The 19,827-nt window shown below is 46.1% G+C and overlaps 1 protein-coding gene across 1 annotated transcript in view; it reads right to left on the bottom strand.

Annotated features, from left to right (window-relative positions):
• Window positions 1-19,827, bottom strand: part of LOC135388262 (plexin-B-like) — a 394,287-nt gene that overhangs the window by 87,910 nt on the left and 286,550 nt on the right. Inside the window, exons 5-6 of the mRNA XM_064617693.1 lie at window positions 2,356-2,915; window positions 1,089-1,940 (exon numbers count right to left, since the gene is read on the bottom strand). Of these exons, the coding sequence (XP_064473763.1) occupies window positions 1,089-1,940; window positions 2,356-2,751 (1,248 nt within the window). The 5' untranslated portion in view covers window positions 2,752-2,915. The remainder of the gene's footprint in view (window positions 1-1,088; window positions 1,941-2,355; window positions 2,916-19,827) is intronic.

Below are 19,827 nucleotides of genomic sequence, written 5' to 3'. Positions count from 1 at the left end.
CCGTAGCCGTTTTAACCATTTTTATGTGTATTTTAGCAGCACACAGTTCTATTACCGAACCTGTGCGTTGCTATGCGTTCTGATAACATGAGGTTTCCATAAAAGTACTTCTACTGAAAAACGTAAAGCAATGTGCTAACATTATCGAGTCCCACGATCCCGTAGTTTAAAGGAGCATGGAAGGTACTTCGAATACGATGTTTTTTGATGACGTCATATAACCCTACTGTCAGGCTAAGTATTTCCCACGATAAGTGCGAATTTCCTGAGAACATAATGTACCAGAACGCACGACCACGATCTCGCTCTTCTACTCCTGACGTGTGATGACGTCATGTTAGCGGAGCACTTTTCATTGGATGCGAGAATCGTCTGCTAGTGAGAATGAACGGGCGAGACGTAGGACAGGCGGCGCAAAATGAAACTGCAATGAGAAAGGAAGAAGAAAAGAAGGCGCGCGGCCGGATTGGGCCGCGCGGATTGGGCGGATGAGATGACGTCAGTTCTTCTGACCGGCAGGATTGAAAGCCCTGTTGCGAACCGGGATCGCGCGCTTCGCTTTTACTTTTCGTGCGAGAATGTATCCCAGGGCGTGTAATCTTACTTTCTACCCCTTCTGACATATTCGCTTCGTGTCCTTCCGTGCTCTTTTAAGTCGAAGGCGCGTACTTTTACCTCTTCATGCACGACTACCGGACATATATGATTAGAAGTTTTCTGGTAAAGAGAATTGTATTCCTGAACACGTCAAGATGCTATGACAATACTGCTGCTCGAACGACACGACAAACACACGCAAACAATAAATCGAAGGCAAGTGATGCGGCTCTGTAATTAGGTATGCAGTAGGCCGAAAAATGCTGAAGATTGCAGGATTTTTACTCAGTACATCGTGAATTATCGGCTCCAAAATCTTTGCTCAAATACAGGTGGTCTACGCGTTCGACACAACTTTCGATTTGCTGACTCCTACTCCATTCCTTGGTAATAACAAGAACCACCTTAAAGCACATCACAACGTGTAGCTCGAATGACGTGCACAAATCAGCACGACTAACAATGAAAGTACAGCACTTAGTAGAACTCACCCCAGGCTCGGGACACTGATTGATGCTCCCAGCGATGTAATCCATATTCCTCGTCAACGCACTGCCGTTATAACACATGTGAACGTTCTCCGAGAACTTCTGTTCTATTTCACTCATAGAATATACACAAACTGCAGACTTGGTCCCCGGGCGCGTCGTGTGATCCGCACTAATCACAAAGATGCCCACCAACACCCTGCTCTCCGCCCCACCCGCATCGAGCCTCAAGTCATCCGCCACATCTTCGCCGGCGGTCATCACCACAGCGTCCCTCAACAGATTGTAATTGGTTCCATCGGGTCCCAAGCACTGCAGCGTCACTTCCGTGTACGTGTTGTAGGCTGGGTCTGAAGTGCAGACTCTCGCGAGTCTGCTGACGTACCCTAGCTCTTCCGATGCTCGCAAGTGACTCTTCCGTTGAATAGTCGCGAAGTATACGAAACGGTCCGTGTGAAAGCCGTACACGTAGTGCACGAGGTAATAGTCCTTGATGTGGTTAGCAATGTCAACGCGTGGTGTCGCTGAGAATGATTGTTCGATGATGGCGAACATGGTCCGGTCACGCCGTCGACGGTCTTCGAGGTAACGGCTGCAGATGGAAGGGACCATGTCTCGGTACGGCCCCTGGCGGCTGTTGGTGGTGGCCACGTACAGGGCACGGGATTTGTGGCCGTGGTAGTGGGTGGGGCCGATGAAGGCGAAGGTGGAAGAGTTGCGATCATTGGCGGCGACAGGGATAGAGACAAGGGCTTCTTGCTGGGTAATGTCATCGAGGTGGTGTCGACGACAAGCGCCCTGGTGTACGCTGCCGCAGGCGATGAGCCTCCGGGTTTTATGGTCGATTATCAAGACCTGTGAGGGATGGAAGAAGGAAAAGCAAGTAAGGTGAGAGAATGGATGCATGAAGTGATCATTTGGGACAAATAATCCAACAGATGATCGCCCCCGGAGTAGGTGCTCACCGTCGCACCTGTGAGCTTGCATTGGACAATACCTGGATTAGAGCGGAACGTCTTTATTAATACAACACTTGGCCAACTCAAAAGCGCCCTGCTAGAGACTGTTGCAGAATCTTCTATGTGACTGTGCTACGTTAGAATATAATAGGCAACAAACACTTGTCTGTCATTTGGTGTCACTCTGAAAAGATCGACTGGTATGGTGCTGAGTCGTTACACAACTAATTACGTTGCGTCGTAGAACGTTATGCAGAATAGTTCAGGTTCTCGTGTGTCTTTTTGACGAGTAAATAAACTCAAAGGCTCACCTTGTTGATATTATCTGTCGGCTCGGCGTCGACCCCGCTGCAATCCGACGGTGAACACAGCACACTGTCCTCCACAGGGCCCGTCTGAACCGCGGCTTCTAGCTCCAAAGACGCGTTGAACTGATACAGCCAATTCGTAGCACCTACATACACTCTTCCGGTCGCCGAATCCACCACGAAGTGCGTAAAATTAACCGTCTCGTTAAAAGTCGTGTACGACGCCAATACGTCTGGCAGGTCCTCCGGTTTCTTTGCAGATGCTGTGCACCTTGTCGACAAGAACACCACAAGCAGCACTGTGGTGAGCAGAAATTTAGTTGCGTTCGTCGCCGATAGGTGGTGCGAACGGCAGTGGTTGCGCTGCTCTGGGCCTCCGTGCAGACCATGAGGTGACATGATGAGGAAAAGGCTATCGCAGGGGCGTTATTGCCCGTCTGCTTAGACGTAGAGATGCTTCACTCTGCTACTCGGGATCAAGTTCGAGATTTGAGCGCGATGACCTTAGTCCCGTCCGCATCACGAGCCTTCTTGTGGTGCCAGTGCTTTCTCCACAACAAGTCCTGTAAAGAAATAAATATATGGAGTGAGTCAATGCGGAATGTCGGCAACGGCGACTTGCAATTGCACCATTTCCTACATCGTAACATGAAACGGATTTGGCAGATATAGCTTTAGTTTCGACAGCCAGATTTTTCGTCTACAATAAGCAGACGGGGGGGGGGGATTCATTTCCTGTTGCTTGTCAGGATTTGATGCTTCGATCCTTTAGTTTTGTAAGCCTAAACTGGAGATATATGATAGCCGCATCTGCAGGCCATGAAGACAGCATACTGCCAGAGCCCGAGGACCTGCTGTATGTCCTTCCAGGGTCAACCACACAAGGACCGGAAAGTGAAATTGCTGAACAGCTCCCTATACAGCCTATATTTCCGCGGCGTAAAACAACATCTAATCATAAAAAAGTGAGATCGTACGGTACGCATCCCTTCAGCTTTCTCATTTCCCCGTTTTTTGAAGGCCGTGCCCTCATTGTTTGGAATACAAATAGAAGGCAAACAACTCTGACGTTGTCCACCTAAGCGTGACTGAGTACGCCAAGCAGTTCCATGATCACCACCCCTACCACAATGACATGTACAGCACGACATGCACGGTAGCGCAGGCAATATTTCAGCAATAAACAGGTTGCGACAGGTTATCCCAGATAAATGTAAAAGACGGTTATTGCCATCGCTGTGAACGTGCATTGAACGTTTCTCAGGGAGGAGGGCAATAGAAGCAAAGAAAATAGGCACCGCGAATACCGAAACTGATGCGGTTCTGACGTCACAGCCCCCGCCGCTGCCAGTGAAGCAGCGCACGAGAGGTCACGTGCTTACGGCTGCCAATGGGAATGGAAGCAGCGCTGAGTTCTCTGACGTCTGCGCTTTGCTTCGGGAGTCTGATCGAGGGCCTGTATCTCGCTAAGTACGACCACGTAGAAGAGTAATTATTTTTTCCTCAGTATCCTGCATGCGGTACAATGCGTCTATGATATAATGAACCGCATCTATGAAAGTGGGCCCTCGTCATTTTTTATAGAAAGAACACCACCAGCCGCAGTGCAAAGTGCGCTGAACGAGCACTTCAGAGAGCGTCCTCTTTCGTCATTCCCCTATATTGCCTATATCACCTGCCCTTCCCGTCACTCTCCTCTTGAACCACTCTGGCTGAGCTAAAATCGAACAAGTCAGCATTTCCCCAACGCAACCTGTGACGTATTTCTTCCCAAGTTTAGCGAATTGTAAAGAGAGAGAGAGAGAGAGAAAAGAAATCTAAATAGCATGACGCACACGTAAAAAAAAATCCTAACGATTCAAACGCATTGAGAGACAAAGCAACGATCATAACGCCATCTGGCGCTAGTTTTAGCATCTCATTTGTTACGTACTCTGTGCTATTCGAGAAATCGAAGCGAAAGGAGAGAGGGAAATGTCTTCCAAAAGCTGCACACGTTCTCTTGATCGTCGCCTAAATCTGGTACTAAATTTGCAGTTTTATTTTTATGTTTATCAAGTCGATAGATAAGGCATAAGAGATCAGAACTTGAACGCGTAAAAGTCAGGGAAAAGTATTGGCATAAAAAGCACAAGTAATGAGCGCACGTGGGTCGTTTTCATATGCACGAAATAATCGATGTGCGCAATTTTTGTTGCGATGATTGTTATAGCAACAACAAAAAATAGAAACTGTAAAGTGCATTCTGGATCTCTCGTCCTTCAGTTGAAATCTGAGCGCGGACGCCGGTTCGGGCATTGTACCTTTGTTCTTTTGCATGATGCATTTCGAATGCAGGATCGAATATCGACAGATTTCAGAGCTTTTACTTTCAGGACCGTTTGGTGGCGGATCGTTATCGCGCTGCCACTAGTGCGCCATGTGACAAAGTCACGTGATGTGAGGGTGATCGAAAGTTTGGAATTTTGTTTGCCTTGGGAGGGCAGAGAAGGCCGATGTTCCCTGATTACTGATAAAGTTGCAGCGACGTTCGCAATAGATAAAGTTGCCCTTGGGGTTGCTTTCTCTGACTAAGAAAGCAGGATAAGAAGAATGAAGGCGACTTTATGCTTGCCTAGCGCGGCGTGCTAAATAATGTTCAAAGTCCTTCGAAATACTGATGTTAAATAAACTAAACTTAACCTAAGCTACCCTAACCTAATACTGTAAACGTACTTTTATTCGCGATGTATTAATTTTCGCGAATTTCGCGACCGCTAAAAATCGCGAAAAATTGTACTCGGGAACACAGCTTGATGTTTATACCGCGAAAGGAAACAGCCCTGGAATCGCGGAAATTAATACGTCGCGAATAAAAATACGTTTACAGTACCCCTGTCACATGGCAAACTGAATGGCATTTCCAGCGAATGACATACGCAGCGAATGTCATTCGTTTTTATTGCATCGAGGTACACGAAGAAAGAGAATCTCATTCGGGAATGACGTCACTGTCGATAACTAAGGACACCAAGGCTGAACATATGAAATAGCATACACATACAGCTACATTCGATATATTTTTATTTCGTTTTCTCGAAACTAGCGAAGCATTCGATTACTGCACAAAAACGTTGAGTTTTGTACGACGTCACTTTGTCAAGCATCACAAGCCAAGACAAGTAAGAAGCCTATCTGAACAACACTTGGCAACATGGAGACTAGGAACGAGGGTAGTTTTCTGAAAAAGGGTGTTAAGCCTTCCTTGCACGATGTCAAGTTATTAATTCGTGATGAGAATATTGGTCTACAACATTTAATTCGTGTTTGATTTCTTCAAACGGTTTATTGTTGTTGTTTTCGGAAGTCACTGAAAAGGTTAGCCAGCTGTAGGACTCGAACCCACATCTTCTGGATTACCGGTCCAGGGTAATCCCGAAGATGTGGGTTCAAGTCCTACAGCTGTCTAACCTTTTCCCCCCAGTGACTTCCATCTTTCATCATTAATTTCAAATATCATTCGCTGAGAATGACATTCAATTTGTCGTGTAACAGTGGTATAACTTGAATTTCACAAAAGCGATCAGGCGATCCGGTTTTGTCTACAAAGCCGACATACGTAAAATATTTCTTGTTTTTGGCTAGGGGTCGTCGGTGCGTTTTACATCTTCAACGCGATTGTACTGGCAACTGTAAGGAATCATTTGCAGCGTCCCCGTTTGTTCTTTTAATGCGTCAGTAAACGAACTGATGTATGTGTGTGCGTGGTGTCTCTGTGTATGAGATGGTGAAGCCTCACCGAGGCAGAGGTATAAGTGGACATCTAAAAGGGGAAATAAGAGGGTAAATGTAGATGGAGGTAAATGATTCGAAATTGAAGTACGTACTTGAAGGTAATTAAGAGTAAGAGGTAAGGGTAATTAAAGGTACTTAAAGCAAGAAAGTTCAGTTTATAGGTAATGAATGTAAGATATCAATTAAATTAAAAATTACCGAAGGTAGCCGCAGGGTACCGGAGGTAATTAAACGTAATTAAATTAAAGGTAATTAACGTCAATTAAATGAAAGTTGAGAGGAATTAGAGCAAGTAAACGTAATTAAAGGAAATTACATGAAAGTCAACATTACCACAGGTAACCTGGGGTTGCCTTCGGTAATTAAAGAGTAATGGAAAGTAATTGAGGCTAATTAATGGTTAGTTAAATGAATTTAGATACAGTAATTGAAGGTGTCGAACCCGAAGTAAAGTATAGACCGGAGGTGGACAACAGGAGGTCAGGGTAGACCGGGAATGGAGAACCGGAACTCAAGTGGAGACGGGAAGTGGACAACCGGAAGTGGGTTTAGACCAGAAGTGGATACCAGGAAGTCAGGTATGGACAGCGAAAGGCGCTTAATGCCAACGCATTTCTCTCTCATTTACCGCTAAACCGGCACTGAAATTTTCTTTGTCATCATCATCATCATCATCGCCACTTTAACCATTAGAGGGTGTTATTATGTCTTTGATAACTTGGCTTCCAATGTACCGTATTTACAGCACCCAATCATGCATGACTCAGAATCTTATTCATTGACTGGATGCATATTATGCGGTACTAGATACGGTAAATATGATAGTACATGTGGTAGCAACGTTATCAACGGTCTCCTAGTACTCCGCAATTTAGTGAGTTTTGGTGCATCGCACGCTATCGCCTTTGCGTACGTAAGGGATAGCGTTGGTGGTTCTACGTGCGCGCAAGACACAAGTAGAGTCTTGAGCATTTCGCAGAACCCCCACGCCATCCCTTACGTACGATGTCGCCTTTGCGTACGTAAGGGATAGCGTTGGTGGTTCTACGTGCGCGCAAGACACAAGTAGAGTCTTGAGCATTTCGCAGAACCCCCACGCCATCCCTTACGTACGATGTCGCCTTTGCGTACGTAAGGGATAGCGTTGGTGGTTCTACGTGCGCGCAAGACACAAGTAGAGTCTTGAGCATTTCGCAGAACCCCCACGCCATCCCTTACGTACGATGTCGCCTTTGCGTACGTAAGGGATAGCGTTGGTGGTTCTACGTGCGCGCAAGACACAAGTAGAGTCTTGAGCATTTCGCAGAACCCCCACGCCATCCCTTACGTACGATGTCGCCTTTGCGTACGTAAGGGATAGCGTCGCGGTTCAGCGCAATCCGCAAAGCTCTGCTTGTGTCTTACGCGTGCGCAGGACCACCAACGCTATCTCTTACGTATGCAAAGGCGATAGCGTACCATATACTAAAACTCACTAATAGAGAGTACGCTATCGCCTTTGAGTACGGAAGAGATAGCGTTGATGGCTCTGCACACACCCACAACAGAAAGAGAGCTTCGGGAAGAGCGCAGAACCACCAAAGCTATCGCTTCCGTACGCAACGGCAATAGCGTACGGTGTACCATACCTCTGAATTACCTCGCGCCTGAATTGGGGTATTCCTGGGTTGCTGACACGAATTTTCCCAGTACCACCACACACCCCTAACACCTCTAAAAATATATTACAGTACTCCACAAAAAAATAATGAAAAAAGCCAGAAAAGCCAGTAAGGGACGGTGTGACAATAGTGAGATTTAGTGCATCGTTCGCTATCGCCATTGCATACCGAAGGGATAGCGTTGATGGCTCTGCGCACACCCACAACAGAAAGAGAACTTCGCGCAGTGGGTAGAACCACCAGCGCTATGCCTTCCGTACGCAACGGCGATAGCGTACGATGTACTAAAAAACTCTAATATCTGGCGCCTGATTTGAGGTATTCCTGAGTTGATGACACGAATTTTCCCAGCACCACCACACATCCCTAACACCCCTAAAACGATGTCACAGTACTCCACAAAAATAATGAAAAAGGCCAGAAATCCAGTAAAGACATCCAACATCCCCCTGCGATGAAACTCGTGGGTCAATCCCTGGATTCGAGGTTGACGCCGTCTTTCTGGACTTTGCAAACATTTTCGATAGGGTACCGCATCACCGTCTTCTACTTAAATTATCCAATCTCAACACTGACTCTCTTGTTACCGCACGAATTTAAAACTCTCTTAGCAGCCGCAAGCAGTACGTTGGTGTAAATTCCCCTTTGTTTTCCCCCCATTTCTTCAGGCATCTGGGCATCCTCACGGATCTGTCCTAGGTTCACTGCCCTATTTAATTTTTATTACTGACCTACAATGACTTGTCTCTTCGCTTACGACTGTTTGCCGACGACTGTGTCGTCTATAGCACTAGCACTATCCGTAGTGATTCCGATTATCACGGTCTTCAAAATGACTTAAACTTGATATCAAACTGATGCTTGACATGGCAGCTACCGATTAATATAGATAATATAGACAAAATCATGTTTTTTTTTATACGCATTCGGATTCAGGATCATATAGGCCCCCTATCCTATCATGATCAGAATTATCTACTTATCCAGCGAGTACTTTCATACAAATATATTTCACACGACATGTATCCCCCACTCCTTCCTGCTGTCCTCTCTCCATCTCTCCACATCTATACGCCGCCCATAGCCACAGTTGCTTCGCGGCGCTCCCGCAGAATTAGAAAAAAAAAACATGTATTAGTCTAAGCACCTCTCGTTCGTCACCTCCAATGCAAGCCGCACACTGGGATCCTTACGCCGTAAGTTGGGCCAATGTCCATCAACTGTTAACCATCTGCGCCGCTCTAGACCAAAGTTGGAATATGCCTCGGCGATATGGGACCTGTATCACGTCACCTTACATGAGCGCTATCTAAGCAGTTCAGAGTCGGGCTGTTCGTTATATTTTGAACAATTACTCTAATAATTGTAACATTTCAGCTTTGAAGTCTCAGCTCTCCTTTTTCACCGCATTATTCGCAACAGCTTTCTGAGCACCGACACTTTCGATAACCCTACACTTATCTCTCCTATAAGGTAGACATTTTTAAAGTCCAGCTCACAAAATGTAACAACGCGGTTACTTTCGACGCTCATTTATTTGTCGTACAGCGAAGTACTAGTATGCTCTTCCCCAACCTGTATAGTCCTGTTGCAGGAACCGGAACAGTTCGAAGCTGCTGTGACAAATTACCTCCTTGGTCAACAGTAGCTTTCATTTCAGTATTTGTACTTGACGGTCCCGACGACGGTTAAGATGATCCCGACCATCTTAACACGTAGTAGGTTGATGTGCACGATTTTTTTCTCCCTCTCTCTCTCTCTTTATAATAGCTGTTCTGTGTTAGCACATGTATTTAGAGTGTTCTGCTTTCAAGCCCGCCGCAATATTTCAGTTGGCAACCTTGATGCAGCTAAGTAGTTGTATGCTCAATTCTTAATACATTCGTCCTGCACAGATTGATTGTGCCCCCTCCGTTATGTAGTGCTCTCACGGGCTGTTGACTTATGACTAAATAACTGAATAATAATAAGTAAACTGCTACATTGACCCACTATGGGCGATGGGAAGGACATACTCCAGCTGAGAGGAAAGGTTGTGGTGGCGTGACTCACGTAGTAATCACGTCTTATGGAAACAGCGTGATATACGCGTTGGAACAACTACGCTAAAAAACGAAGCAAAAAAAATGGGCGGGCTCAGTCGTGTCCATGCCGTAGTTCTTTCTTTTTTTAAATGCCGCGTTAGCGACGCGAAGCGACTGTGGCCATGAGCGGCATACAGACGTGTACAGATGGAGAGAGGACAGCGGGAAGGAGTGGCGGACAGGGGGGTTAGTATGCGTCCTGGGCCGACTTCAGGGGGAACTATGCCGACATTCGTCTGGGAAGTCTTCGGCACAGCCGGTGAAAGGAACCCGTGTCACCTCCTAGTCTCGGCGTGGAAAGCCTTCATCTTAACCGCTATGCCACGGGAGCTGGTCCAAGCCGTAGTGTTTCACACGAAAACGTCACGATCTGCAATTCCTTTGCTCGACTCTGGCTGCTGAGCCCCCCCTCCCCCCTTTCCTGGATGCACTCCATCGTCTTTGTAGGTCTCTTTCACACTCGCACCACAAGTCGAAGTTGCCCCGCTGGTAGAGCTAAAGGGGTCGCTGTGCGTGCCGGCAGTCTAATTTGCCTCCGCCGCTAGTCTTCTTCGGCGCTCCTCTAGCTCTCTCGATCGCTCGATCGCTCGGTGCTGAACTTTGGGGGCTTTTTCTGGTTCCTTCCTCCCGAGCCGCTCTTTCTTCTGATTGCCGTTTCCTCCGATTCTGATCATATTTTAGTTTCATAAATGCCGACATTCTGGGAAAAATTTTGATAGTTCAACTTTGCAAATTCATAAATTTTGGTTAATGTTGTTGAAGACGATATCGCTTAAGGTCCAGGTAGAACCTCTCAAGGGCTTTGCAACGACACCTCGATGCGAGATAGACTGCCCGCAAGGTACGCGTACTTCCCTCTCTCTCGCACGCGCACGCCACACCCAGAGTTTGCATCAGCTGCCGCAATGACATTGTTAGCTAGAATCTTATATGTCTAAGCTATCTGGATTGAGCAGGTTGGTTCCTATCGGTTTATTACTCATCGATTTATCGTGTCATGAAATTAGGCATAATTTCGATGCATCGTAAACTTTGACCTGGCTACCAAACGGAACTTACAGACGTTTTCACATCAAAAACACAGAACGAGAACAAAACGAGCAACGTGTCCGCATTTAACGACCAATTGAAGTGATAAGAAGTACCCGGAATAAGAACCTATGTCAACCTCCCCTTGTTATTTTACCAACCACCAACCAACCAAGAACGTATGACTGAAATACATAAGGGCAAGATGTGTACCGATGGCATCCACCTGACATAAAGATTACGTTGCTCTAGTGTAGACGAAAAACGATCATACTCGCACACGTTCACGCTCTGCGTTTTGCTTCCACGGGATTTTCGAAATGCGATATAAAAAACAAGATAAGTGAGATGTATAACTGATATTTAGCCCTGAAGGCATCAGATAATGTGAGCGCAGCAACCACGAGAACTCATAAGCGCAAAGAAACTTAAAAAAAATAATAATAAAGGAAGGAGCACGTCCACACGCCGAAAAAACCTTACAGGAAGCTTGTGATCGTAGAGTGGAGATCAAAGTATTTAAAACCACGACACCAGCATAGTCCCGTTCAGAAAAAAAAAAAAAAATTGAGAGAGAGAGAGAGACAGAGAGAGAGAGAGCGAAAGAGGGAAAACGAAACAAGGGAAGTCAATAAAACTATCGGGTTATACGGGCTCCCGGGAAGAAATATCACCCGAAAAGCGGAAGCAGATAGGAACACTGTAGTACCCGCTGCCGTAGCAATCAGAGCGCCACGAAAGGGAGGCAGAAGGCATATAAACACACATGCCACAGAACTGGAAATGTCTATACGTATCCCGTACTGTTGCTGAAGAAGGCCCGATGTTTCGAATTGCCCATAAAAGACCATCTCGGTAAAATGTCTCCGGGTGCGGTCCTGTATCGCCGCCCGGTTCCTCGCGCAGGTCGTTATCTGAGTCTATGTAGTGCGTGTGTGAACGGTTTACTAACCAATATCTGGCGAACCGTAAGCGAGAGAGGGTGTATATCTTCGAAACGTTTTTTTATCCCCGAAATCGTTCGGTATTATTGCAAGACAGCTGAAAAGGAAGCAGGATTTTATGCTGGGCTCAATGTGCGGGGATTAACCGTTGTCCGTGCGGTTCTTTTATTGCATTAAGAGGGCGATTTATTTTCGGTGATTAAGGAAGTGGGCGAATGGGAAGGGGAGGGTGGAATCGGTGGGGAAAGGTTTGAGTCTTTGAGACTGCATGGGCGTTTCCGGAGCTAAAGAATGTAAAAATATATATTGATAGTGAATGGCATTTACAATTGAGGAAATGAAACCGATTTCCTTTTTCTTAGTTGTCATTCTTTTGGTTCATGTGACATGATGGAAGCGGGTTGACGGACTACTGAGGTGACCCCCATTTTTTATTTTTCTTTCTTTTTTCGGTGTAGAGTGTTCTCCAACGAATAAAATGAGTTCCTGAGAAAGAACGATGAGCGTAGGTGACCCACACAGCGAGCGCAAGGGCTATGTTACCTGCACCTTTGAAAATTCCTTCTCCTCGTGAAAAGAGCGCATCGCAGAACGAGAGGACGTCGTGACGTATGCTACTCCCATCACGGGACCAGTGAAGTACAGCGGCACAGCTCATACGTGTATAAGCGGCACGTGAGCTGCGAAGCAAAAACAAATAAACAAGGCACGACAGCATTGTGTCGGCCGTCCGCGGCTGCTTTCTCCGACTGTTTGTTTGTAACTTCGATTGCACAGCTATAACGCATCGCAGAGCGAAAATATTTTGCATGGTGACTCCTGGTGGGCAGCTTGACAGACGAGGCGGGATTTCGAGCGACGTTAAATGTCACCTCATTGCCCCTTTAAAGTAGCCGTTTATGAGTCGCATATATATGGGGAGCCCTGTCGGTATGATGTAATCATTCATCTTCTGATCCATGGTCGTGATGCGATATGTGCATGCCGAAGCGCCATTAACCCCCCCCCCCTGTCCCCCACTCCTTCCTGATGCCCCCTCTCCACCTGTCCACGTCTGTACGCCGCTCATAGCCACAGTTGCTTCGCGGCGCTAACACTGAATAAAAAAGCGCCATTAATATTAGAAGGAAGAACCGTCTAATCTAAGAAGCACACTTACAACACAGTCTTAACATCCCCGCAATCTCAAAACATCAAATGCGATTTACAAGTGCTCTTGAGAATGCCTAGTGCTATTCAACCTAACATAAACCACTCACGCTTCAGCGAACCACATACCAGCTGCTGTAGCGAAATCCAATGCGAAGCTGCACAAAAAACCCATCACCATACTACACAATGGCGAAAAGTACCTCATTCACTCTTCCCTGGCGCATGCATACTTTATTATTTACCCGCTGTTCAACAAACACAAGTCCGACGAAAAGAACCTGTACATCTCCACCCTCGAAAACAACAACGATGTTCTTCGGGCAAAACCCCTTTTCCAGGTGCCCCTCCCTATATTTACATACTCATCACGGTGACGAGTCCCTTAAATAGACACTATTCACACAATGTTCCGAAAGCACACACAGAAACAGCGCTCACACTCCCTCAAATATGCGAGAGCACGCGAGCCAGAATCCACCACACTCGCGACGGTCGCGCTACCCTTCGTCGCATTCAGGCACTACCCGGTCGCGCCTCGTGACTGCACCTTTCCGGAATGAAGCGAACTCGTTTACATGTTGTACGGCACGTTGTTGCTATGAATAATGGCTGCCTATACTGGCGTCTGGGAAGCTCGGAATTAATGTTGGCGAATCGTGCCCGGTTTGAGATAATAGCGATAAACAGAAAGTGTTATATCGTGGGGCCGTCAACTTTCGCCCTGAAATGGGGTTGCGCGTGTGTTTCTATAGGAACGTAAGGGGCTTTTGTTTCGTGGCCGAGGAAAAGCGTTGCTTGACTGGAATAGCCTATTTTGAAGCGAGCTTTAGTGGCGGTAGTGATGTTGAGGTTTTTGTTTCAGCCGTGCAATGGAGGCGGCGGTGTATTTGCGAAAGAGGGCGCCACAGTTGCGGTTGTTTCAAGAGTAGCGAGGCTCGGGGGGGATTTCCGTGTGAATCGTTTTCCGTTGCGTGGTTCCTCGTTTACTTGGAGACTGGTGCGGAAATGGGTATAATGGGTATTCGGAAGCATCTTTGAGTCGCGCATTGGCATTCTCCGCACTGACATACAGGGTGTCCCAGAAAACGTGTCATTGAATTTTAATTAAAAAAAAAACTACGGTCACGTAGAATCATGCGCTCAACGGCATTCGCTCTTACTAGATTTTTGCCACCTCCTGATGTGCATGTCATGTAACCTAAGTTTAATTATGCAAATTTTTGCAAACTGAACTCGGAAATTTGCCAAGCAAAGGTCATCTTTTTACCCCACCAATGTGAAGAGCGTGCCAAATTTACTCAAATTAATGATAATTGACTGGGATATTGAGGAGCTATCCCATCGGAAAAAAAATAGACAAAAATCATGCTCTACCGGGTTCGCAGAGGATAGCGCGCAACGGATTGTTCAGCGATATAATTGTCAGTCCGGCGAAAGGAGGTTGGAAACCCAGCCCACACCGGCATGGTAGAAAGAGATAACACAGACATACCTTATCGCGTCCGGCTTCGGCCGGGACCATACCTTCCCTCTCCCAATTTCAGGAACTGTCACTTTTTCTACCATCACTGTGTGGGGCTGGGATACTGAGAGCGATTGCGCTCAGAAAGCCCTCGCGCGTTATACTCACGTGCCCGAGAAGCATGATGTCGGCTATTTTTCCCGATAGGATAGATCCTGAACAACACTGTCAATTATCATGAATTTGGGTAAATTCGGCACGCACTTCATGTTGGTGGAGTCAAAAACTGACCTTTACTTGGCAAATTTCAGAGTTTACTTCGCAAAAATTTACATAATGAAACTTTGGTTACATGACATGCACATCAGGAGATGGCAAAAACCTAGTCAGAACAAGTGCCGTTGACCGCATGATTAAAGGGGACGTAGTTTTTTTTTATTAGACGTTTTCTGGGACACCCTGTATACCGTATACTTCTTTCGCTGGAAAATGGTGGATGATCGTGGCTCTGTAAACAAACACGAATAAAAATCGATCTGTCGCATATTGAAACTGTATGGGTGCGAAAACATCTCTGTGCACGCACCCGTGCGTGGTGGTTTCTCCACCAGATCGTCTGCATGCACCCCGCGTTTGATCACTTGCATTTTGTGCGGCTACCATTTCTCATTATTTCATTTCCCTCATTACCACCAGCAATGAGGTTGAGTTTCGCCCCTGACGACGAGACTCCTCAATTATCATCATAAAATAAAGTTGTTAATATTGTCCTGTTGAAAAATCATAATTTTCGCCACTTGTGCATTTAGAGATTTATTTTTTCTCCACTTGTTGAAGCAATAAGCAATGAAAAAAAAAAAACGAGACGAGACTGTATGAAAGCAGCATTTTTGGTGAAACAATGACTATCTACACTTGAAGTTGTCATCTAGGACACACGTGCGCTGCTGTAACGTAAGGATACTAAGCTGTCGCAAACTTTAATGAAGGAAAGAGAAGTATGGCATGGGCAGGTTATACGCGGTACTTTTTGTTTTTTCGTCGAATACTTCAGTTTTGCGTCTGCGGAGGACGCCTGACCGTTTTCTTTTAAATATCAATTTAACTTACGGCTCGAGTGTATAGCGAAATAATAATAGTAATGCTGCGCAAATTAATTCTTCAGCCTCGCATAATGAACTGAAGCCTTAGACGTAAAGAAAACTTTCGCTCTGTGCAGGTAGTTGCGTGAGACCACAAGGTACGAAGCTAAGGTTCGGTTTTTAATGATATGCAGCTGAAGTATTCCTTCGTGAACGATACTAAAAAGTGTATGTAGAACGAACATTATTTTAGATTGTTCAGAATTTCTAAGAAGGCTCGGAAAAGATCGTTTGCATAAAAACGGCGTTCACACCTGTAATTTGCCAGCACGATGGAAAGTGAAGCCGGTAAGTAAAAAAAGAAAGAAAGAATGAGGAGAAGAAGTTGAAGGCGTTTTTCAACGAGGAGGCCGTGATTGTTCAACGTTTCTCTGAACGTGAGTTTTTTTAGAATATCATATCGTTGCGTTGTACCTGATATTTCTCAAGGCGAGAATGAAATTTGAAGCAACTGACAAAAGTAGCAAGGCAGGCGAACCATCGTATCTCCAGTGTCTCTTTAACTATGGTATTGCTAATGTTTGGTTCTTGTGGCTGCCTCTATGTCGATCGCTCACCTGAGGTTGAAGCTACATTGTGATTCGCTGACGACAATGCTGATACTGCTCCTGCGACAACGTTTTCTTAATGGCACCATCGCTATAGTTTGCGTAGGGAGCCTTGTGACTACAGCTGGTACGCAGCGTTTACCATAAGGGCGTTCGGCAAAAGTATCACCAGGACCAGACAATGTCGACTATCCGAGTGCAGGGGCACTTAATGTGATGCCAGCGCAACGCGATACGAATGTCACTAAACGTAGATCTATAAACGTAGAATACGTTTCAACAATGTGCCAACTGCAGTGAATCATCGGGGCTTGAGGAGCGAGACTCTAGATTCACGCTAAATTGTCTCATTCGAATGAAATATATTTTCGCTGCAGCGAGTAGGTTATGAACCAGCATAATCTGGTTTTGAAATCCCAGAGGAATGCACGGGGCGCTACAAATCCACGTGTGATTCGTGCTTTGGCACCATCCTCGCAGAAGCCGAACGATAAAAAGTCAGAAGTGCAGTGGCCTAATGCATTTCACAAGGTGTACTCCAACGAGAGTGCTGGTCAATAAGTGTCTTGGAGATGCCCCTCAAGCAATGGGATAGGGTGCCGCATCATCGTCATCACTTATTTGTTGTTGCACATGCCATGCACGAGCCTACGCTCTCAACTCCTTCAAACCTTCTCTTGCAGGTAATGGCCGAGTTCGACCATCTCACTAGAGAAGGAAACACTATCTGGTGTTGTCCCCAGTAGCACTAGTGACAACACTAGTTTTTCTAACACTCTGGTGTTGTCAGTAGAGCAGTCTATGTGATACAATGCCTGAAATACCGTACGTCTAGCTGATGGGGTGGATCAACTTCGTCAAGCACGTCTTTTTGATAAAATCGCATAAATGCAGGCTAGATGGCGGACGAAATCCACGATGAAACAAGCCTGAGCACGGGTGCGTTTTTCGATGCATCTGTGGACAACCATTTTGGAGTGCTGTTGCCCGTAGTCACTAAGATACGTCATGCGCGGGTATCTAGTAGCCTGAACCTGGAGAAGACGAACAACCGCAAACACGAGGGAGAATCACATACACACGAGACTATCATATCAGAAGCAGAAAATCGGACATTCAGTTCTACTTTCTACAGTGGTTATGCTACCTGCTTCGCTTCATTCATCATCTCGCAATAAAGTTGTTGTTATTGTTGTTGTTGCTTCGCGGATACCACGCGGAAACTGTTTTGCGAGTGTGAAGTGCCACGACAACAACAAACCTCAGCCTCGCACAAACAGAACATCTACACTAGGAAATCACGGCCGTCCGTTTCAATCAGCGCCAACACATCTTCACGCCAACAATGAGTGAAAGCAGTTAACCGTGGTGCAGAAAACGGGGAAAACCCGTGACATCCACGAAACCCACAGGGCGAGAGAACCGTTAGCGCTAACAAATGACGTAGCCCTGAGTGTAACACATGGGAGAGGATTCCCAACTAGCCGTCGCTACGCCTCTTGCCGGACCAACTGCCAATTGATATTTACTGCTAGGAAGATCTTTCAATGGATGAAGCGACTGCGGAAGTTCGTGGCTGTGGAGTGGAGTACATCGAGGGGAATTCTCCCCGTGGCTGTAGATCTAGCAGGACAGATTTATGCTACAGGGTCCTATTGCTAACGTTCATTGACTGTGATGTAGGGCGAGGAATATTGGGTGGGCGGAAGCGGAAAGAAGCACAGCGGTTGTATATATATTTGAGGATATATACTGAATGGATATATATGTGATATTTATCAGTGTGTTGCTTTGCAAAAGGAAGGTTTTATGAGGGCTGTTATCCTCAGTGGTAGTGATATGCTGCCAAGTAAGCACGAGTAGGCGATCAGCGGAAGAGGGAGGCGGTGTTGGCGACGAGGGGGCTGGAATGCGATATGGGGGGGAGTTGATGTGGGAAGAGATAGAAGTACAAAGTGCATGTCTGAGGAGAGACTGACGAAGAGATGAGTACAGGAAGAGGGTTGACTAGAGGAGATATGTAGCGGCGTAAATTAGAGTGTAGCTCGCAGTGGGGCTTTTGTGTGATGATGGATGACCTGTTCTGGGCAGGGCTGACGGAATTTGGTATTCAAATTCTTATTCAAATTCAAATTCCGAAATAGGGCGCCGAAGTGATTCAGTTCTGTGGTGTTCTTAGAGTTCTCAATAGGATCTTTCGCGCGGTCCTGTTTCTCGAGCGTCTTCTGTTGCGGGTGTTTAGGGCCCTATTTCCTAAAATTTGTCCTCCTTCCCATGCGAGAAGTTGTTCAATACTACACGACTGCTCGACCAGGCCTGAGAAATTCATTCCCCCAAGGTTGTCCCTGTGTTCAATAATCGTGCTCTTCATGTTGTTATGTGTAACGGCGGTTATTAAACCTATTGCAAAGTAATATACCTAGCGTGTCGTCCCTACTCCAACATAAAATTTTACATTGGAACGCACGGGTAATATTCATCATATTGTCCTGTGTGAACAAACATGATAGCCAAGAAACATAAACCGTTCTACCTCTCCACAGAAAGAAGAAATAAGCAAGTCATCGTCAGCACCATTCGACAAAAGTATTTCCAACTTAGTACATGCACGACTACAGTCCGGTCCAGCCGAACGCAGGAAAAATTCGAGGGAAGTAGGAAGAGAACAACGAATATAAACACACGTAAGCAATGCCTTCCTCGTGGATCACAGTTAGGTTCGAGCTCTGGGAAGTGTATTCTACCTACTTAGAAATGAAAAAAAAAAAAAAGAAAAACGTACAAAGTATAAGAGCGTAAAATGCACTAAAGAAGTATAAAATCACCTATGACACCTTAAAAATTGCACGTGGCGGTATTGTGGCCACTTTATTTCTCCACCGGATATGTCAGCGAACTCCTTTGCTCAAAATGCAAGAAACTTTTCTTCCTTACACATAAATATGTCAGGAATGGAGGCGCCTATCCGTCTACCTCCCGAGAGCTCTCCATCTTCCACATTTTCTTTCCATTCCAATCGTTTCGCTCCTCCCATATGATCCCTCATTATTAAAACCACCTCAGCGTACTGTCGCACTCCAGTGCACTATTTCATTTTAGTAAAATCCCCCGATGATCCTCAACACGCTCTAAATCTCTCGGCAGAGCAACAGTTACGATCCATCCCCTCCCCCTCCCCAATTGTTATTCACGCCTCACAGGGAGTTACCGGAAATGACGTCACAGTCAAGCCACCCTAACATCCGTCTAGGGCCACCGCGCCTCCGATTCCTGTCATTACGCTTGGCCGAATGCGGGCAAAAGGGAAAAGGGGAGATGCCAGTTGAAAGAGCAGCCGTGGCAGCGAAGCCTAAATTTGCTTTTGAGCTCGTTACTGTCGAAACGATGGAAGCGTGCGCGATTTTACGATGACGTTCGCTTTCTCGTCCCGTTATCCCGCTCTTCTCGCGCGACTTGGCCTTTTGATATCAGAAGGCACGTCATTTTTTTTAATGGCTTTTTCATCTGCTCAAGAAGTGAGCTGCTGCTACCTTTCTTTGCATATACGACGCAAAGAAGATATTTCAGAACCTTTTTTGTCGTGTGAGCTATGTATGATTACGCGGTGTAGCGAAGTCTATAGGGCTCACTCGTTATTTGGGTCTACTTTATTTAGCGACGTAAGCAACGAGAGTTGACC

Source organism: Ornithodoros turicata, chromosome 3, assembly GCF_037126465.1.
Source record: "Ornithodoros turicata isolate Travis chromosome 3, ASM3712646v1, whole genome shotgun sequence".
Lineage (NCBI taxonomy): Eukaryota > Metazoa > Arthropoda > Arachnida > Ixodida > Argasidae > Ornithodoros > Ornithodoros turicata.
This window is presented reverse-complemented; position numbering and strand designations above follow the sequence as displayed.